We start from the raw sequence: 22,469 nt of genomic DNA, 5'->3' as shown, positions 1-22,469 counted from the left end.
TTTTAATGTTGCCTAAATACAAAGTAGCACTGCCCTTCTCCCCTTGCCCTTCTGCCTGATGGGGGTGGGGGGAACAAAAAGAAAGAAAAAAAAAAGAGAGCAAACAAAAGAAGTCAGAGGAAAAAAATTACCAGGAGAAGTGAGGAGAGCTAAAGAACCCTTAGTGGGAACTGCAGTTAACTCTTGTTTACAATCCTATCACTGTGCATTTGGGCACTCGAGCATTAGGAATATGAACGTTCAAGACAGCGCTGTAAGAGATGCCAAAATTTAACTTCTAAGCTGTGCCTTCTCTTGTTTTCTTTGAAAGTCATCTTACATTCTCCTTGGATGAGTTAGATGCATTATTGAGAAGGGGTTAGGAACAGCCTGGCTGAGCCAGGCACTGGGTTCTGCTGGGCTGTGGCTGCTGGGGAGCTCTGATGCTGACTGTGCCACCTTAAAATCAAGCTCCCAAACCCTCTCCCACTCTGACCTACACGAGAAGTAGCTATTTTATAATGCAAATCCATATGATCAGCAGGCTCCTTGACTCTTTTTAGAATTTCAACATGTGGTTATGTAATACAGCTTGTTATACTGCATGTATATTGATATACAGTGTAGATATAATACGTAGATACAGACTATAGAGTATCTGCTGAGTTTGGGGAGGGTGGAGCATGCATGCTCTAGTGCATAAGCCAAAAGCCCAAAGAAAAGCAAACATGAGCAGAGGGTGGTCTGTTTTGCTCTGAGAATGGGGCTGTTCTGCAGCAGCCTCGCTGGCTGTGGCTGCACAGCACAGGTGACAGTCCTCTCCTTGCTGCTCATGTAGCAGTCGCTGCTGCTGAGAGCTGAGGTCACTGAGCAGAACTGATGTGTTCAGAGGCTGGAGCTACTGTGTGATGTCTCATTTTGGTTCCTTCCACCCAGACCTACGAGCTGGGGCTCAGGCAGAGCTGTGTTGGTGCCACATCCCCTTCTGGCCCTGCCAGGCCCTGACGTTCACACCAGATCTGTGCACGAGCGCCTGCACCAGCAGTGCAGGTTTCCTGCACATCAGACATGGGCAAATGACCATATTCCTGTCAAATCAGCCAGAGCTGTGATACACTTGGTGCCAGCTCTGTGCTTCTGTGCCAGATCGATGCCAACTGTGGGATGACAGACAAAGCTTGATCTGTGCAATTGGTGCAGGCAAATGATACCTGATCCACAAAAAGCTTACAGGAACCAGGTTGACTGCTCAGCTCATTTTAAACACGTTTGAGAAGGCAGAGTGAATTTCTACTGGATCTGCATTTTGTACCATTGGGACCATGATCTGTTTGATCTGATACTAAATGCCCTAAAACTTGATTTGCTGGATACCAGCCCAAGACTTTGTAAACCGAGACCTACTTGTGTCTGTGTCTTCTAAGGGTTTATCTACCTTGTAGAAGAAAAGTTGCATCAGGGAATTGAGCTGCTGTATCTAATTCCATGCCATGCAAGCATCCTGGAAATAAATAGCTCCTCCCATCTAGTACCCTTCTGATGGAGAGTGCTGCTCAGGTCTCCATTTTAGAGCTCCCAGCCATGCAAATGCTGCAGAATTGGGTTTGGATTACTCAGAGATCTCTAGCACAGTGTCCCGTTCACTTTACAAATATCTTGTCTCCATTTCCTAATTAAAGAATGAACAAAATCATGTGTTTGATTTTCAGTTTTAAGCATTCTATTTGGATTTTAGAAGGTTTATGGTGAAGCACATGTTTTGGGTAACATACCCATGTGTTTTTGCAAATATGATCTCTGGGTGGTCCCACCAGGAATGCACAAGACACTTCCATAACTCCGGAGTAAATTCCTAGAACGGCGCCCGGGTGTGTGGTCAACATGTGAAGGAAATCACCAAGTGCCAGCACTTATCAAGGAAGGAAAGCCTCCTGGATCAGGTGCCTGGAAGCAGGATATGAGCTATTCAGTGTAAAATGTCCCTTTAAACTCCTAGGGAGGTGTTCAGTTTGCTGATTTATTGTGACAGGAATTGTCCGTCCTGTGCCCACACGAAATGTCATCCCAGCCGGGATCGGTTTCATCTCTCCTCGGGAAGATCCTGGGGACAGAGTAACACCTGCTCTGCTGATCATGGGGGATTTGGGTCAGGGTCAGGCTTTGCTGCTCAGCAGCTGGGGAGGTTCTGCTGCTGCTTTAGCTGGGCTTGTTCCTGGGCAGGAAGACAAACCTGTGGGTTTTGGGGCTGTCAGTCCGGTGTTCTCAAATTTGCTTCCCTCAGCACAAGCTGGGTGGGCTTCCAGCAAGGATGTGGGGACAACATGCAATTGTGTGGGCAAATGATGCCTTGTCTATCATCCTGCCTTATCTCCAAATAAATGTCTGCATTTTAGAGCCACTATCTAAACTCATCATCCGAAGGCTACACTCACAGCCAGATGTCAGAATCATAATTTTTTGTTCTTTCAAGCTTTTCCCCAGTAGCTTTAAATAGAAGAATAAATTTTCCACAGAGAAAGAATCTTCTATTAATAGCATTAGATCATTTCAGAACTTGAAAGGAAGAAATTAGTTGAGATTTTTATAGGGGTTTCTTTTAATACTTTTTAAAATATTATAAGTTCGTTTATTGTGCAGGCAAGAGCATCCGCCTTCAGAGTTTTAATTACTCGGGAGAAAAAAAATCCTCTGAGTTCAAAAAATAAAAATAGTGAATGAGAATATGTGAAATGACTTAAAATAAACATCTTCAAACAATCTGGCCCTGTGTGTCAGTTCTTTCTCATGCTTTGATAATCTCATCTCCGTTGTTGAAACAGCCTTACACAGATTGCACAGGAGGCCTGGAGCTGATTGAAAAGCCTTCTGCTTATCCAGGGCAGAGAATTGCCAATAAGAGGTGATGTTCTGGAGGGCAGTCTCAGCAAATCTCCTCACTGTATTTTCTCATAACTGAGAAAATTTGGCCAGTTCCACTGCTGTGATTTCGCATTTTAACATCTCTCCTCATTCATTTAAGGAAATGAGAGGAAAACAAGCTGTGGAGGCTTCACCACCTTTTCCAAATAAACTTTGTTATCCTCTTATGTAAAACACTAAGATATTCCAAGTGGCAAAGAGCTTTATACACAGCTTCACTTAAAACCAAAAACATAAAACATGTTTTGTTCTGCAGTCACAGAAATTCCAGTCATTTATAGCAATGAATGGGCAATGTCAAAGGAACATATGGTATTTTTAGCTCTGCTTCATTACCCAATGTTGTAAATGAATCCTGAAGACTTGTAATGTCTGAAAGCTTTCTCAGAGAAGAAAGGCTTTTCCTGCATAGTCTTGATTAAAGTCAGACTGTTCCTGTGCAGAGGCTCAGTAAACTGCACTGAGCAGGGAGAGCAGGAGGAGCAGTCAGAGCTGTACAAATGGTGAAATGATAGCAAAAGCAGGGCTGTGAAAGCAGAATGTGTATTGAGAAGAGAAGGGATAGTGAGGAACAGAATAGTCTCTGATAGGGAGATGTGATTTCAGTGTCTGACCTGCTGTGCAGGAATTTAGGATTGAAGCTCTGTGTTGGAGACAGATAAGCCTGAGCTGACACGACTGAAACAGGGCAGTGGAAGGCAGAATGACACCTGCCTATAAATGCCATGGGGCTCACAGGCACATTTGATACCAATGCCCTCTGCCAACGTGTTCCACAACATTCTTTTACTCTTGTGTTTGCTGTATGAATCCATTTGACCTGCCAGTGGGTTTGGCTTATGAAGAAGTTGACCTTTCTTTCTGTTTCCTCTCTTACTGCACAAGGTCCTTGACCTGGTTTGCTCAGCTCGGTCTAGACATGTGCCAAAGGATGAGGGATCTGGCTTGTCCTCAACAAACTTGCAGCCTTTCAGAATGAAGGATGGGTTTCTGCAGGAGCTTCCCCCATTGTTTCTACATATTTCATAGGTGGCTTCAAGCAGAGGTTGAATTTGGATGTATAGGAAGAAGCAGGCAATGGATGAACACATTATCTTGGAATAGCAGGGTTCAGCGTGGCAAGCACTGAACACCCAGTTCTTACAAAAGCCTGTGGATTTGAAAGTTTCTTGGAACGTCACAGGACTAAATCCAAATTCTGCCCAGACCAGTGAAATTCAACACCATCATTACACACAACAATCCCCAAAGTCAACAGCAGTCTGAAATCTCGGCAAGCACTGATGAACAATTACATGAATTTCAAGACAGTGATATGGGAATCCTAAAATATCTTCATTTTTATTACCCTCATAAGTAATCTCTTTTTGCAGCTGAGATGTTGGCCCTTCCTCTATTAGTTCCCATGGAGGTTTCTGGCACAAAGAAGCTTTCAGGAGATTTTTGTTGCTTTTTAGTGGTCTACCCCAAAACACACATAGGCTGCCTCCTAGGGAAGCAGTTATTATAATATTGTGGGGGGTTCTTGTTTCCAGCTCTCCATGACTCATGCAAGCAGCTGAGAACACAGTTAAAATATGAGAGCTGAAAAGAAACTGAGAAGAGGGAGTAGTTATTCCACTTCTCTTTCTCTTGGAGAACTGAAAAATACATAAATTTAGGTCAGACAGGGTAAAAATATTCCATGCTGGTTTTCCTTCCATGCTATTTGGGCTTTGTGAGACTTAGAAAAACAGGCCCAGGATATGGTTGAAGTGAACAAGACTATGATTTACTTGTTTAATAAAAACCTTATGCATTGAAATAGAAATTCAGTTCATATTCTATGGTGGTTTTCAAATTATAGTTTTGTCACAGATCTGGTTATCCTCTTTGCGTAAAAAATAATAAATTAAAAATTAAAAACATAAGAAAACAAGAGGAGAAACTCAAATATTCTTGCTGATGAAAGGCAAATGTTAGAAAAACATTCATTAGAGGTTTCCATCTCAAAAACATGTCCCGAATGAAAATCAAGAGCTGGAGACCAAAGAACTGCCTGGGGTTATTAGTTTAAAAAAAATGTGAATTTAAAGCTTGTGGCCAGTAAAATTAACAAAACTTGTCTGTGCAAAGAGAGAGCCCCCTGCCACGCTTTGGCTTTGCAATGGGGAGTTATTTTTTGTTCTTTTGCATAAGCCCTGGCCAGAAGAATAGAAGTATAATCCTGTGCTCCCTTAACACTCAATATTGTAGAATTTCATCAGTCTGGGGTTTTTTTACACCATTACATTATAAACTGAAGTCTGTAAATGTAGAACCAGTCATCTTGCCTGTTCAGGCTTTTGAGCAGCAGTTTCTGGATGTAGATGTTGTCCCAAGGCAAATCTAAGTTGCTCCACCTCCGCCGTGCTGGCCCCAACCACTGGGTTTTCTTGACAAAGCCACAGGAAAAATATTAGTAGGAAAATCTTGTGCAGCCCAGAGTTGCTCCAGCCCCTCCCGTTTGATCCAAAGGCTGGCCCAGGGGGAGCAGGACAACTCCTGATGAATCAGCCACATGGTGACACTTGGGGAAATTATGATTTACATTTTGGTTCGGCTCGTGGGATTCTTTGTACCTGCTTTGAGTGGGTTTGTGTGCTGCCTCCTTCTCACCCCTGTGTTTCCATTTAAGGTGGAAGCACTGCAGCCATTAAACATCCTGCTTGTCCATACTATTACCTAATATTCCTAGAGACAGGAACCATCTGCAGGGACATTGCTGAGGTTTGTTCTCTGACCTTTGGAGTTGTTGTAAGCAGTACAACCTAACTAGCCCATCAGTATTAAAATGGGCTTGAAGACATCTCTCTCTTGTTCTTTCAAATGCAACCATTTTGATAACAGATCGCAGTGCATTTTGGGACTTGTTTTTAGCAACAATTGTCTAGTTTGTGTCGAAAGAATGTTTTATGAAATAAAAAATGAACACAAAACTCAGTTCTGGTACTGAACTACATAAAGACTCAGTCCAACTAAGAAACCAGTACAACTCTGGTTAAATACAGAGCCCTTTCTTCACTGAATTCAGTGTACTATGAAACTTAGGAAAGAAGCCGAAAGAAATGCATCCATCTGTGTGTTAGAGTAAATTGCCTTTTCTGTCACAACCACAGCATCATTCTAGCCAGTATGAAATTGCCATTATATGTTAATTTATGCATAGCAATTTCATTGATGCTAAAATGTGTGGCTGTAGGAAAGGTATCTGCCACTCTGGACATAGGGATGTATAACAGACATGAGGACATTTCAAATCAGCTTTAGAATGGGCTAAAACACAACACAAGGGAACTTTTACTTTACCAGAAATTTAAAAGCCAAGGTCTTGCTGCAAGTCAGTGACCTTGGGTACCAACAACTGATAGGAAATTGCATGTGGGATGAGGGGCTTTTGAATGTTGTAATTTTGTAAGAGAAATAATGATCTTTATCCTTCCTCTGGAAAGAAAATACGGGAATTCTTAGTTTGGTTTTGGAAGGGTGGTTGTTTAGTTTGGTTGGTATTTTTGTTATAGTGAAGAATCTTGTTTCCTTTGCGCTCTGTAAGGAAAGAGCTCGTTCTCTGTTGAGTTGGAGTCACAAGATCACACCATTTAACAAATGCACCAGAAGGTGTTGAGTCCTCAGCACCAGCTGCTCACAGACCCACTTCTACCCCTGCCTTCCTTGCTAATGCAGACACACCAGTAAATCACATTAGCAAAAGGAATTGCAGTTACTTCCATGATTGTTCTCCATGCTTGGCTGCTGGGTGACAGGCAGAGTTAATGGACAGACACTGCTCTTCTCCTGCCAAATTCTCCTTTTATTGTTGCCATGTGGAATGTTATCTCTCTGTTCTTCTGGTTCTCACACAGGGCAAGGATTACAACTCAGTATTTTGTTTTTCCTCGTCCTGTAATAGAAGTAGGAAACAACCTGGAATGGAGTCATTCCAAGAGCTGCAGAGGAGACAGCTTCATGTATTTTCAGTAATTTCCATGTTTTTTCTGCCATTCCTTTTAGGAACAGACTGTGGTCTTGGTTCAAACAAACAGTGATAATCACTACAGTAAATCTGATAAGCAATTATTTCTCTTGGCCCTTGACCAGTGAGGAATTTCACGTTAGAGGGCATGATGCAGCTTGGTTAGATCAGTGTTGTGAAGCCCTTACTGAGCCTTGAGATAGTTCCATGCTAAGGCTCATGTTAACTTTAATGCAGGATTTAACAGGTGAGAAGTGCCACTGCCCTTGGGGACGTGGGAGCTCTGACTCTGCTCAGAAATGTGCCTTTCCAAAGGTGCTGAGGGCACCAGAGGGTTGTGGCACCTTTTAAGAACTGCTGAGTATTTGGTATTATTGCTTCTGAAAAATACCAGTAGATAATGGGATAAATGAATCTTTTAAAAACAAAGCTCCCTTCAAAGTATTTCCTACATGTGTCTTGTATTTACAGACTATTGCATGCAGCAGAGCAAAGCATCCCTAGAAAATATTTAACCATTCATTCCAGTGACATGCCTCCCAAGAAGGAGTTCATTACAGTTTACCTACCAATCAAGTGTGTAAATCATTAGTAGATTTAAAATAGTTTTACAAGGAGCCAAATTGGATGCATAACCTTAGACAAAAGTTGAATTCAGTCACTGTGCCTGTTTTCTGTCTACCTTTCCCTGCAGCTGTTCTGGTTAATGTAATATTTTTGTTGTCTAAGGATTTCTTCTTCCAAATCTCTGTCCTCTTCTGGAGTATGCACAGGGACTGTTGAATTATGTGTATTTGTTGCCAGTGGGTGCGAGGAAAGTGAAAGTGCAAAGCAGCAGGAGGGATAAAGGAGAAAACAAAACAAAAGGCAGATGCTCTTGCATTTCACAGAGCAGAAAGAGTGTTTTCCATCTGCAGCAGTGGCACTGAACAGTGACAGAGCACCAGCAGAGCTGTGGTGTGTTTGAGGGAAGAAGGAAATTGTGCATTAAATTACAAAGGCATAAAAGCGCACAGGACATGAGGATTTGATTATTTCTCGACTAGACAAGTTTGGGATGGATATAAAGTGAGAGCTGATTGTACATCTGAGAGACAGAGACTCCCATAAACTGAAGAAACTCAAAACAGATCAGTTCTGGGCCATGAATCCCAGAAAAAAAAGCAGTGCATGGGTCCCTGTTAGCAAACAGGATGCTCCTCCAGCGAAGGCTTCCCTGGGTGTCACATGTCCCTCCAAAGGCAGCCGCTGGCAGGGATGAGCTGCAGTGCATGGATTTGAAGGTGCCTCTTGGAGACAGCACAGGGTGTGTTCCAGTCTGCAGACTCCCTGAGGAAGCTATAAAAAACATCCTTTCAACAGGTTTGCAGCAAGGCTACAGCTAATTAAACAACTGCAGGTGATGACACACTGCTCCTGCAGTGCAGACAACAGCTTTACTACTACGAGGACACGGCAAGCCTAATCCAAGCCCTTCCTGTGCTTCCCGGGTCTGGCTCCCTGTGTCCTGCAGAGCAGCATCTCTCCAAGAGGCTTGGGGAAACTGCCCAGCACTGGGAATTTCTTAACATGTATGTGGTCCAAACCCCCTTGCAGCTGCAGGAGGGACACACTTGGCACAGCTCCTGGCCCTCTGCAGAGGCAGTGCCCATTTCAATGGATTTTTATTGGATTTGAATGGATTTTTTGTGACTTCTCAGGAGATGCTGCTCTGCTGGCTGAGCCAGCTCTCCCTGGGTGACGGGCATGCAAATGGCAAGGGTTCCCTCTAAAAGCAGATATTGTACAGGCTCAGGTAACTGAATTAACGGTGATTACACAACAGTCCTTCATTACTCTCATTTTCTTATTGTTAGCTCTTTCTTACCGAGGTAAAGCGTGTTGTGGTTCCTTTGTGCAAACACTGACAAACTGATTCTGTTAATGAACTGCTAATGTCACACGGCGCATTGTAAATCACAGCGAGTGGCGCTGGGACTGACACAATGATCCGAAAGCATGAAAGGTTCCTGATTAATGTCTTTGCACCTTGGCTCACATGGGGGGAACGCTGTTAGGTTAACTTCCCAAAGGAACGTTTTCTGAAAGAAATCACAGATCTCAAGCATACAAGGAGTATTTTTATCTAAGAGATTTAGCTGGAGTTGCCACTTCCCTGCTCTCTTTCCTTTGATAAGCATAATCTGTTTCCCCGCTCCTTTCAGTGAAAGCTGGTTTTAAAATCCAAATACTTTGAAGGGAGGCTCAGCATGACAGAATGGAAATAAACTTCCCTGCAAGCACAGCCCCCTCCTACCACCCACAAATTGTGTTTAGTTTTTTTTTTTTTCCCCCTTCAATTAAAGAAAAATGTTAAATCATAATTTAACACAGTAAAGAGCAATGGAAATTATAGAACAAGGACAAATGGCAAACATTTGAGTATGAAGTGAAAATAGAAGCTCAGACTCTGGAGGCCACACAGTAAACCTGCATTTTCATGCAGGGAAGTACAACAATCTAATCAGGATTCATCCCACCAGCTGAAAGAAAAGTGATTGAGCCCAAGAACAGCCTTTACTCAGGGGAAGCTGAACCCAGAGCTGTTTCTGTTTTCCCCTTTCTGCCATTTATCTTTGCTTTTTCCCTCTGCCTTCATGTATCTCTATGAGTCTGAAGTCTGCACAAATTTCCTGTGCCAGATTTTCCCCCCAGGTAGCTCAAGGGATGTTGTAGTTGCCATGTGGATGAACCAAGCCCTCTGTCCATCTGCTTCCTTAGGAGGTGGAACTACTGGGTGAGATGAAATCCAAGGTGGGAAATCAAGAACATAAAGGATTAAAATAAGAGATAAGAATTCAAGCCATTTTTACTACCCCACTGACCATACGAACTCGAAACATTTGGACAGATAAATGCCTGAATTTCCTCCTCAATCCTGTAATTTGCCCTACTGTGTTTCAGTAGTTTTCTGGTGTAACAAATATGATGTGTCAGAGTAACAATCTAAGTCATGTAAACAGCTGTGCATCCAAAATCAACTTATAATTACATTCAGGAATCTACTACAGGTACCTCACCTTTTCTAAATAACTAACCAGAAAGTAGGTTTTCTGTTTTACAAAGTATTCTGTGTAAATTTTTTCCAAACCAACACAAAACAATTTTGAAACATTTATAGCTTCAAATACAAAGTCCCTTCAAAAATTAAATAAATTTCAAGTTCATAAAAAGCTTTTTTTACTCCTAATTTTAATTTCTAATTTCTAACAGTCATTCAGAATTGGGAAAATGAAAATACTCTATGTTCAAAAAAACTGAAATGGAAACTTCAAACTGGAACATTCTGTTGCAGTTTTCTTTCAAAGAGAGTTAAGAAAGAGAAAGTGTCTGCAGAAATGCAGGTGACAGAAAACATTTTTAGAACAAGGAAGAGCTCCATCACAGGAAACATCTAACTAGTGCAATAAAAAAGCTCCTCAGTTTGAATTCTGCTTCTCTGGAACATAACAGAAGTGTTCAAAGGCTCCCAGACACAAGCAATTTACCCCTGTCCTGCATATTCAGTCACTGAGATCAGTTCTTTATCTTTTAGGATGCTAAACAAAGGAAAAGGGGGATTGTTCCTGCTGGAAATTCTCCTTCACAAAGCTCAGGATAGTCCTTACTCTGAAACCAAGACCACCTTTTTGCCCTCTTTGCCCTGCAGATTCCTTTCACTAGATAACAAATAGTCTCTCACAAGTGTCTGGGTTCCTCACATCCTTTCTAGAGACAGATATGAGTTCTAGGCAGCGCTGAAAGTCCCACAGAGGTCATTTTGATTCCACTCCATCTCCACCCTCTGCAATGGACCAAAGGGAACCTGTTTTCACTCTGTGTCCGAGTTGCAAAGGCAGATGCAATGACAGTAAAGGGGAAAACATGCAGAGCTGCATCACAAACCAATTCATCAGCAAACAGAGCACGCCTGCCTTACGAATTTGCCTGCAGCTCTTGTCTGCTGTGTTATTTTTAAACTGCCTGCAGGTTGCAGATTTTTCAGTGGTCCTTCTCCTACCAGTGTACACACAGGATTTAACAAGGCACAAGTTTCATTACCGTGAATTTAAGTTACCAAAGTTCCCAGCACATTAAAATTCAGCATCCTTCATCTTCCCACAAAGTTCTTGCTGCATCTGTGTAGTCACAAGAGGACATCCCATGCCTCTTCCAGCCTCCCTCTGTGGCAAGGTCAGTGTAACTCAGCTCTGCATCCCTGACGTTCCCAACTTCCATCCATCAGCCTGCAGTTGCTGTCATCAGCAACCCAGAGATCAAGCTACAGACTCTCTGGCTCATCATGAAAACCCCAAGAAGATGGACCCAGCTCACTGAACCCAGTGCTCAGTTTACCAGCACCGACAGATCATCTCAGACGTGCCAGCTCAGCCCCAGCTGCTGTACAAATGAGGGCTGTGGGCAGGCACGGGGCACTTTTCCACACACACCCAGGACACAATTCACAGAACTCCCAGCAAACCTGCCCCACTTCTGGAAAAAGGATTTGACGTGTAAATGGGAGGGCTGCTGTGTGCAGAAAACCTTCAAAACCATCACACAATTCCTACAGGGAAGGGACTAACGGGAAGAGTGGTCTATTTATGGCAGCACAGTATTTTAAAGAAGAAAGCAAGGGGGTGTTTCTCACAAACACCAATTGCCACAATTGCTGCTGATGTGAACAGAAGTTGCAGATGCCCAGACTTTCTCAGGGGTCAAACCCTGCAGCCAAATGTAATGAATATTATGGCTTGTTTGCTTCTTTGTTGCCTGGTTGGTCCTGCAGCCCAGAGCTGCACTGCAGAGCGGGACCCGTCACTTTGGAGCCTTTCCCCTCATCTGATTTGGGAGTCTCAGACATTAAATCGTTCACCCTTGGCCACTTTAGGAGCAGCACTTGCCCAGCATCATCAGAGGGGCACAGCCACACTCACCTGCACCCCTTTGACACACACAGAGCAGAGGACAAGTGTGTGATTTTATTTTGGAGCTGGAGCTCCAGCACAGCAGCCTTTGCCCTCAGTGGGGCACAGCAGAGAAGGTAAAGTAATTTTGATGTAAACAGCCAATAAGCTTCAGTCAGAGCACCCTGCTCCCCACAGGGCTGACCACGGTGTGTGGGACAGTGTGGGACAAACTGGTCTGTCTTGGCAGGGCACTGATGAACAGTCAGGTCCCTGTGCTGGGGGTTAAGCTTGTGCTCACTGGCCCCAACAACAACTGCCCCTCATCCTTCCCCATTGCACACGAGTTAAGCTGTTGCTCCTTTCCCCTGCTGGTTTGGAGAGTCAGGGTTTGGCTCTTGGCTGTTTATACTTTGCAGACATCCTCTGTAATTGCATGGCCTGGCCCCAGGCTCTCAGGCTCTGGGAGGAATAACCACATTATTCCACAGAACAGTTAGCATAATTAAAATATTGACTGCAGATTAAAAAAATGTGCTGAATATTTCACTGAGTGGTTGGAGGCTTGGCAAGCCTTGGCAGCTTGTTGGCTGCAGGAACTGGCTGATATTTAGGCACTCCTTCTCCTTCAGTATTCACTGCTGTACGTGGGAACTGCTTTTTGTGCTGTCAACTTCTTATCTCCCAAGCAGCCAACCCACAACCAGGAAAAGATGAACTGACTGGGAATGAGGTGCTCCAAGGCTTCCTTGTGATTCTTATTGCCAGTGAGACCATTTCCTTGGTATTTATGACTTCAGGACATCTGTCTTGCTGTGTCTCTATCTATTTATATTTGTGTCCATCTCTCCAAATGCACAGTATAGGAACTGCATATGGTGAGAATGTACCAGGTGATAAATCCATTTCCTTAAGAACTGTTTGTACCATAAGAGAAGCATTAATAAAGTTAAAAAGCCCACAAAAACTGGAACATTTGTTTAGCTTCTATTCCTTCTTAGACATTTGATTTCTATCTGTGTTTCATCTGTAATCCAAGTCTAAGGCACAGAATCCTTACATTTCTAGAACCAAGAGGGCAGAAGGGGGTGGAAGAAACCCAGTTGACAGGGCTGGAAAAATCAAAGAAGGACTGATCACTACAGGGCACGTATGTTGAAATTTATATTTAAATGTTTGGTGTCTTTGCAATATCTCCCCATTCTCTAATGCTTGTGGGAATATCTGGGATAGTAAGCATTGCTAGACACACAAAAGTTTGGGTTTCTTTGGCTTTGTACGTCCCCTATCTGGCAAAAAGGTGAAATGATCTCATGCTCCCAGTGTTAAACAAAACATGTGGATGATGTCTAAAGCACTTTGCATACACCTACATCCTGAACAGAGTGCTGGAACTTGCCAAGGTACTCCTTTAAATCAGCTTCTTATTTCATCTTCCCTTCCATGCTTGAGAAGCTCCTGGAATGGGGGAGCAGCAGTGCAGTCTCACAGGCAAGGGGCAGGGAGAGCTGAGCTGAGCCTGTCCTGCTCCTCTGCAGCTTCCAGGGACAAGGCTCTGATTTCCAGTCTGATCTACAGCTCTTCTGAGATGAGTTAATGCTGTGAACACTTCTATTCCCACTCAAGAGATATCACAAGAAATGGCTAAATGCTATTTTCTGAGGCTTCTATCACAGCTCTAAAGTGATCATAATAGCAAATTAATAGGAGATCTTCTCAGCCATTTTCCATCCTCATTGCCATTGCTGTAATCAAGAGTAGCTCTACTGCTTCAGAGCTTATTTCTGTGATACTTGTCGTGTTTCAATGTGCTGTTAGGAAAGGAGAAGGATATCTTGCCACTCCAGCTGTGGTCTGTAGGCTGCTGCCTTTCTTCTGGGCTATTTTCTGCTCTCAACTTAATGCTGACCTCTAAACTGTAAATGATGAATATCACCTTGGGTAGACACCACGCTTTCAAAGGCAAAAATGTATTTTTTTTGTAGGTTTTGAATATTCTGTAAATTAACCCCCAAGATAAACTCCGTGGGATGAAACAAAAGGTGCTCTAAATTCAGTGCAAAGGAGGAGAATTTCACTGGGCACGCACAATGTGGGTGGGGGGAATTGTTACAGCTTTTCTCTGCTCTCACAGTTCACATGGCCAAGATTTAGTTTGTCTCCACTGAATGATTCATCTCCATTACCAGTATTTTCAAAATTAAATGGAAGAGGAGGAATGTGTTCATTCCCCTGCTGTGTTTAATAATCTTCCAAAAATTGTTTCCTGTTTACTTGGAAATCCCCACCTCCATGCTGTGATTGAGACATTTTCACCCTGTTAACTCAAAAGCAAAGCCTGGAAGATGCTGTATAGTTTTTCTCTTGCAGTCATAAAGCAATTTATGATAAGTGTTGATGTTCCAGAGGAAAATTACTTGGAAATGTGCATAAGTTCACAGCTTCACATTGCTCATTTAAATCATAACTGATTGTTGAAAAGAAAATACAAGTTGTTGTTAGTTTTTACTCATGTAATATCTCTGATGGGAGCTTCTCTTTTAACAATTAGTGTATTGGTGCTCAGTATAGACATCAATAACCCCATTTATGGGACTGTGCTGGTTTCCTCCATGGTACTGGTCAGCACACAACTCTGAATAGTCTGTGTGCATTGTTTCATGCAAGACTTGCCTATAAGCAAAGCTTACAGTGTATTTTCAAGGCAAAATATTAAAAGTACCTAAATTGATTTTCCAGCTGAAGAAGTATCTCTGAATTCCTGTGGCTGGGCTGGACAAAAGGGAAAGAGTTTTCCCCTTAGCTTCCTCAAGGAATAAATTTTCACCATAGTTCTAAGATTTTACTTACGTAGCACTTATCAAACAAACTATTCTTATATAAAAGATTTGCATTAGCTCACAAAAGTCAGAGTGTTCTGTGTTAGCTTATGCGAAGAGTTCATTTAAAAGGCAGCAATATCCTGTGGCCTGAGAACAGAACTGGAAGCTGGGAATTCCAAAGGGACCTGAGCTTTCTCACACTTCCTCTCAGCTTTTCATAAAGGTCTGCTTTTTTCTAAATGAACATTCCATTTCTGTGATTAACTGGAGGCCACATGGGCCTGATTTACAGATGTGTTAAATTCCTCCTGCTCCCATTAAAGCCACGGGGAGCTCTCAGCTCTCCACATTTCCAAAGGTTGGGATGCAGCTCTTGGTGGAGGGGGGAGAGTGACACCATTGCCTTGGTGGGTACCAGGCGTGGGCAAAGGTAGGGCAGTGATGGGAAAAGCATGAGGTGTACAAATCCAGCACATCCCCCTCTCCCTGGTAACCCTGATGAATCCGTGAGGGTTGGCAATAATGGAGATACTGAGATATTTGGCATCCGGACAGGTTCTGTGTGAGGGTAAAGAGAGCAGCTGGTAGGAAGCTCTGGGCTGGCTCAGACAGGTTGGACACCTCTGGTTGGTGTCCCTTGGCCTGGCCACTGGCTCCTTGCACTGCTTTTCTGGGTGACTTAGACCCTGCTTGTTATCTGCTGAGGCTCCACCTGCCTACCCTTGGCAACTCAGTGTCCAACAGCCGTGTCTCCTCTCCCTCCCAGATGACATGGAGCAATCCCCGGCAGTGCGCTCGGACTACTTGGTCTCAGGGATTCGAACTCCACCAGTGAGGAGGAACAGCAAACTGGCAACTCTGGGCAGGATCTTCAAACCATGGAAGTGGAGGAAAAAGAAAAATGAGAAGCTAAAGCAGACATCTGCAGGTAGGCTGGGAACAAGAGAGGGATCTGCACAGAGCAAAGCTGAGCTTGGTGAAACTTGCTTACCTAGGACATGCTAAAGGTGACCTGATCTCAGAGATTTCAGCATTCAGGGCTAGAAAGAGCCCAGATGTGCTGACTTCCTATATAATACAATAGAGTACTTTTAGAAGAACAGGTCAAACCACGAGAGTGAAGCACAAGCCTTGGCACAGACTGCTTTCCATGGGCTGTGCCTTCTCCAAATAGGCTACACATTTACGACCCCAAGTATCATCCCCTCTTTTATTTGGGGTGAAGATTATATAGGTCACAGTAACATTATGAAAAGTGACAGGAGGGAGCTACAGCATGTGAAAAGCCTTCCCTGCAGCAGCTGTCCCTGGGGGGAAGGAGCCCAGCACTCAGCACAGCATGTACCCGCTGGTCTCTGGGGATGTCCCAGGAGATCAGGAAGGAGACAAACTCACTTGCCTTTTTCCTAAGACAGGATGGTGCAGTTCCCTCCACTTCCTCTGATATCCTGTGGGATATTCCTGAGGCAGCTCCAAAGTGCTGTGTTAAACAGCATGAAGGCTCTGATATCCCTGATATTACTCTGCACTCAGTGTGATCCAACAGCAGGTCACATCATAAACCTCAGCTCTACACGGGGGTCATTTTACAGCTGTTTGAACAAAGGAAAAGGCACAAACAGGCTGAGCAGTGCATGCTCCCCAAAACAAAATCCTGGCAGTTCTTTCCAAGCACTAGCAGTAGCTGAGACTAGAGGGAATTCCCAGACTGCATCTTTTTCACTCCATGATGTGAATACTCTGTTGTTAACTGGGGCTGTGTTGTGCTACTGCTTTGTACAGTGCTGGAGAAGAAGATGACAGCACGGCAAGGCCGGGATGAGCTCATTAAGAAAGGCCTTCTGGAGATGATGGAACAAGGTAATGAAAAATTCTTAATCTTTTTTTATCAGAGGCTCTCTCAGAACAATGGGAAACACATAATTGCAAAAGCAGAAAGCTGACGAGCAAGTGAATAAAAAGGAAAACCTTCAATCCAAACAGAGAGGAAAACTCTGTGTCTGAATTAAGACTTGTATTTCTTCAAACTCCTCCCTGCTGCAATCCATCCATGTAGTTTAATTTTGGATGCTTTACTGTCTTGAGTGCAGCTCCATCTCTACTTGATTTACACATGGTGCAGTGGGAGCTGCTACGTATATTTTATGTAATTGCTCTAAAGCCACTTAAATCCTAAAGCCAAGAAAGCCAGCTAAAGCTGGATAAATACAAACTTCAACATACAGATGCAGTCAGCTAACATGTACAACCCATGGGTTCAAAGTCCCATCAAATGATACTAATCTGATGTTTTCAGCTGTCTGCCCAGTAAACCAAGTTCATGACAAAACACGTCACTATTGCGCCTGCTTCTCATTCACATGGAAAAGAGAAGCTTTTGGGAGTGTCATTTTAAAGCTTCCCTGAGCCCAAACCAGCAGAATTCATGGAAGGAAAGATGTTAAAGTGTCAGAAACGTGCACAAAGGACCATGGTTCTTGAACAGCCCTGCTCCAAAGCCCTGACAGATGCTCAAGGGAGACAGAGATCTGGGTGACTATTCTGTGAGATCAAGTGAGCTCCCAATGTTACAACAATGTCCTGATTGCCATTTCCACCTAAAACAAGATAAAAACAATAAATCCATATTTAACTTTGAAGACTTCATAGCAGAAAGTCATGAAGAAAGACTGGCCTTTTGAGTTTGACCAATCTCAGAGGTAGAAATTCTGTTCTTTGAAAGCACTAATTGAGTTTCCTTGTGTAAAACAAAAGCCATGTCTATAAACAGCCTGTGGAACAATCCTCAGTGATGCCATGCTGGAGTGTAACTGAGCAAATGAAGAGTCAGAATTAGAGAATTTTAAAAAGGGCTTTTTCTTTTCTTTTTTTTTTTTTTTCATTGCAGTAAAGCAATTTTCACGTTATTTTATTTGATATATTTTTAGTTTATGTTCAAGTCAAAAAAATAATCTATCAAACCATCAGCTTATTCTAAAATGGAAGTTCTTAGAAAGCTCATTTTTAGTTCTTTTCCATTGAACTAATTGTGTCTCTCATAATTCTAGATAATTAGTTGCCAAGTTACAAGAACCTTTCAACAAAATTAAAATAGTTTAAATAAATGCATATAGTCCAGTGAGGAGTGATGACAAGCTGTGCTTTTAACTAGACAGCTGCAAGCAGACTGCTTACCTGTCTGCAAGGAAGTTGCCTAGAGCTCCTATAAACATCAAACAAATTCCCAGTACCTCCCTGAGCCCAGCTGAAAGACACTGCAGCTGCCTGCAAGTTATTTTTCTTTACAGAGTGCTGTGAATCTCCAGGGTTTATTGTATTGTATTATTAGGAGAAGCAGCTTATTAACTGGAATAAAAAATTGACCCAAATAATTCTCAGTAAATGATTAGTGCCCTACTTGGACTGAGCTGAAGTGGCAGCAGTTTCAAGGCTAAGTCCTCGTTTATGCCGTAAGTTGCAATTGTCAAAGCAGCAATACTGTGCTAAAAGACTGCAGTAAATCCTAAAATCCCGCTATTTCATCAGGCTTCACTCCACTTCCAGGGGCCTAATTCCCGCTCACTTTGGTAAATAGCCAAACCGGGCTGATGCTGCAGCCCGAGAAGCCTCGTGCCTTTCCAGCAGCTGAGTGTCATCAGGCTGGAGCACAGGGGCTGTCAACAGCGTTTTGCAGTGGCCTGTGTGGCTCAGGGCACACCACAAGGCTGGCACAGGATCTGCAGCGGGCTGGGAGCAGCCCAGGGGGAAACTGCCCCGTCCTTGCTTTGGTGATGAGTCATCCTGCCAGGTTATGTCACCCTGTCTCCTCACACAACCCCAGAGCAGCTGCCCAGACACGCCGTGCCATTGCCTGGGCCCCTTCTGTCCCTCTGTGCTCCCACAGGGCAATGCCAGCCTGGCCCCTGGAAACTCCTGGGACACAGCTGCACTCTGGGCATCCCGCCTGCACTCTGGGAGAGGTGACGTGGTGCAGGGTCTGGCATCCAGTGGGATTCATTCCCCACAAAATCACAGCCCTACTTCTGATTCTTTGGAATACTCAAGGTCTGTGCCTTCTCCCGTCCCCAGCTGATCTCTCTAGTACGGTTTTGGGACCCACTGCTACTCACGGCACACCCGCTTTCACTTAAGCAGGAGCTGATCATTCCTGCCCAAGAACATCACTGTTGTGAGTCTCAGATGCTCCTCAACAGAAACTGTCCAGCAGGGCTGTCTTCTGTTTGTCATTACTTCATTAGTCATTCCACTGTCCTTGGTCCAGGATGTGAAGGAGCTCGTGTCTGGCTGCAGTTTCACTGTGGCACAGGGGTGTGAGGAATATACAAAGCAGAGTTACCTCAAAAACACTTAGGGAGCTTCCCCTGATAATTCTCCCCATGGTGAGCACAAAGGACATCAGATATATCCGTACTTACAGCCCCGGGGGTAAGGGCTGCTGTCAAGCAATGGGGGCAGCTGTTAATACACCGGTGATTATGTATAGGCTGCCTTCACAATGAGCTGAAATGTAGGCAATGAACTTTTTTCCCCTCCCCTTCCCTGTATCATAGCAACTGTGCTACTGCAAGGGCTATTTTAAGAACAGTAACTTTTCACCAAACGTGATTATGAGGCAAACTGAGTGAGCTCAGTGTGCGAAAATACTGCATCCCTTCCACAGCATCTTTGGGCCAAAACCTGATACCCTCACCCAAAAGCACAGGAAATTCCTCTGCAGATTGTCCAAATAGCATTAAAAAGGTGTAGCTGTAGATGCTTGCTATTTCAAATCAATGTTCAAGAAACTTGTCATGATATCAATGCAAGAAAGCATAGCCCTGTCAGGAGCTTCCAGAAAGGAGTGTCCAGGGCTGAGAAATACAAGTTGGGAGGTGAGGGGTGGACAGCAGGCATGTCCATCAGCGTGGAACACTGCCCAGGGTGGGAAGTAATTGCTTTCTGTGGTTTGCAATAGTGATGTTCATCTTGTAGATTCTGAGAGAGTAAAAGGATAGTTTGTATTCTGAAGACTCTTGCCTGAATAGGAGAAGAGTAGAAAAGCTTCAGTCATCAAGGCTTGTACAGCTGCAGGGATCACTGGCACAAAAATCTCTCAGAGTAAGCAAAGGGAGCAGTTTCTACGTCTGCACGAAGAGGGATTTGAATTTCTGATCAGCTCAATCACACAGGACACGCTTTTCAAAGCTGAGCAACTAAAAGTGTGCTGAAAACTTCCAGCTTGGTGGGGAATATTCCTTGGGCAAGGTTCTGGCATTGCTGCTGGGGCGGCTGGATGGCAGCGTGTTGTGAGCCTGACACAGCTCAGACATGTCAGACCAACCTGGGACCGTGCTGCACCAGGAGCTCTGCTCATGCAAGGAATTGCCTTCTCCCAGAGACCTCTGGTAGTGCTCATCCCCCACGTGGCAGATGCTTCCAGAGTCCACTGGCCACTTGCTGGGGGCTGCTGGGTGCCCACAGAAACAGGTGCCTGGTTGGGAAAACTAAGTGGGTTTAGTATCCAGGTGGGCTGGTGTCCACAGGGTTTGCTTTGCAGAGGGTGGACACTGCCCGAGATCAGGTGCTGCTCTAAGAGAAGTGTCAGTCCCCTGAGTGCAGCAGCTTTGAGATCCACTCCTCTTGAGAGGGTAGCAGGGAGTGTCAGCTTTCTCTGCTCGTGGTTTAGCTAAGCTGAAATGATTTGTTGCTTTAGATACCGAAGGCAAAGCCTGCACTGGTGAGGATGCCACGAGGGTGGCACAGGGTGACCCTCCAGCCCCCGTGTGCCAGGCACTGGCTCCAGAAGAGGACCAGCAAGAGAGTCCAACAGCAGCCACGACTGATGTGACCCCCTTTGGTGAGGAGCAGCATTTGGAGGAGCTGAAAGAAGATGCAGGTATTGCATATAAAATGTTTTTAAAACAACTGTAAAATTTTATAAAAATGTTTCTACCAAACTGTTTCCTGAGTAGTCAAGTATGTCCGTGCTTTAAAGGGCCAGAGCACCTTGTTTAGCTGAGCCCATTCTAGGTTAGCTACTGTTACTTAAAAACAGTGATTTTTGAGTCTTCTACCAAACTAAGGGACCACACAAAGCTTGGCATGATGGGATTAGTTGGATTATGAGACGATCCAGTCTTGGCACGGTGCCCCTTTGGTATTAGCAGTGGCTGCTGTGAAGATGAAACAAGTTTCTCCTAAAAACATTTCTTAAACCTCTGCGCCAAGGCTGAAATTGTTTGTCCTGGCTCGGGAGAACAATGTCAGTACACAGCCCACACTGTCCATATCATCACCCTGGCCACAACGTGCTGCAAATCCAAGAGAAGTTCAATACCAGGAGCACAGATAAGCTAAACCAAGCTCCTTTCATGCAGTTTTGCTCTGGCAGAGCTTATCCATGGCAGCAGTTCCTTGGGACTAGGGCAGCCTGGCACAACCCAGCAGCTGGAGGGTTTCCATTCACTTCCTGACAACCAAGAACGGCAAAGCTGCAGAGATAATGCTTTATCCTGGTTTGTGCCACTCCTGCCATGGGGTGATTATGGATCTGCCTGGCCTCTGGTCAATCTTTCTGCTTCTCTATCTCCCCTGGCTGCCCTTTGTTCTCTGTCCCACCCCTCATGCCCTGCTTTCCCTGGGGTCCAGCCCCTGGCTGCTCTCAAGAACGTCCACACCTTCAGACCCACCAGAATGTGCTGCTGATACCAGAAACAACCACAAATTAACCGGGAAGCGAAGAGTTCTTTGCAGGGAATGTAAAGTGGACGTTCTTTAGCCATCAGCTCACAGTGGCAGTTTGCTTCAGGATGCCATTGTCAGACCAGCATGGAGTTCAGAACCAAAGAAGTCTGTGTGACTGAGGCTGAGTGGGTGTCACATCCAGCTTCTCTACAGCAAAGGTTCCACTGTGGCTGCTCCTCTTCACCTGTGCCAAACAGCACTTCATGTCCCAGGGAGATGCTCTGATTTCAGGGAAGTTACTGCCAGAGACAGTATTGCTCCACTCAGGGGAATGCACTCCAATCTCACTAATTTTCCCATCAAGCTCCCAACATCTACGGGGGCCCTTGAGCTTTCTCTGATGTAACCCATTAGTGACTTTTTTCTTCTCTTCCTCTATTCCACATTTTGTCTTCTGTGCAGTGGGCACGAACACACAAAGTGATATCAGCCTGGAACAAGGCATTTCCCCAGAAGTACATTTAAAAGAAAATGATTTCCTCCTATAATTCACACAATTACCACATATGGCAGCTTTCCTATCAAGCCAAATTTCACAGGAATTCCTGTTAACGATGCATATTTATTCTACTTTCCTGTCTTTTTTGAATGATAAATACTCATTCCTCCTCTTCTAGGCACACTCATTAATCTGTTTGTCAACAAATTAAATGCTATTATCTTGCCAATGCTATTGTTTCCAAGTGCCTAAGTGCTTTGGTGCCTCCCCACACACTCTGAGCACGAGGCTGCTGAATGTTCATTAATACAGAGAGTTTGTGTTCCCAACGAGACAGAAAACTGAGCCAAGAAGAGACTTGTGATGCTGCAGCTGTGGGTGCTGTGGGTGCCCACTGAAGCAAGATGTTAGGAGACACCCTGGGATGGTTTGGAGGGAAAGGTGCTCTGTTTAGACAATCCAGAATGCTGAAAGGAGTGGGATTTGCCAAGTAGTCTGGACCTCTCTCATGGTCTGCTTTTGTGAGAGCCCACTCAGAGTACTGCACCAGCTCCAGAGCCCTCAGAACAGGCAAGGCATGGACCTGTTGGAGCAAACAGATCAGATGATGGAACACCTTTCCTTTAAAGATAATGAGAGAGCTGGGGTCATCCAGCATGGAGGAGAGAAGG

The 22,469-nt window shown here is 44.3% G+C and overlaps 1 protein-coding gene across 2 annotated transcripts in view; it reads left to right on the top strand.

Moving 5' to 3' along the window:
- PHACTR3 (phosphatase and actin regulator 3) overlaps positions 1-22,469 on the top strand; it is a 96,314-nt gene that overhangs the window by 37,042 nt on the left and 36,803 nt on the right. For both annotated transcript variants that reach the window (XM_027881642.1, XM_027881643.1), the window contains exons 2-4: positions 15,403-15,564; positions 16,419-16,496; positions 20,329-20,511. In XM_027881642.1, the coding sequence (XP_027737443.1) occupies positions 15,403-15,564; positions 16,419-16,496; positions 20,329-20,511 (423 nt within the window). The remainder of the gene's footprint in view (positions 1-15,402; positions 15,565-16,418; positions 16,497-20,328; positions 20,512-22,469) is intronic.

The sequence above is a fragment of the Empidonax traillii genome, unplaced genomic scaffold (assembly GCF_003031625.1).
Source record: "Empidonax traillii isolate 1590-97213 ecotype Southwest subspecies unplaced genomic scaffold, ASM303162v1 scaffold91:size2966241, whole genome shotgun sequence".
NCBI lineage: Eukaryota > Metazoa > Chordata > Aves > Passeriformes > Tyrannidae > Empidonax > Empidonax traillii.
The sequence above is the reverse complement of the archived record's forward strand: the minus strand, read 5'-3'. Positions and strand labels throughout refer to the sequence as shown.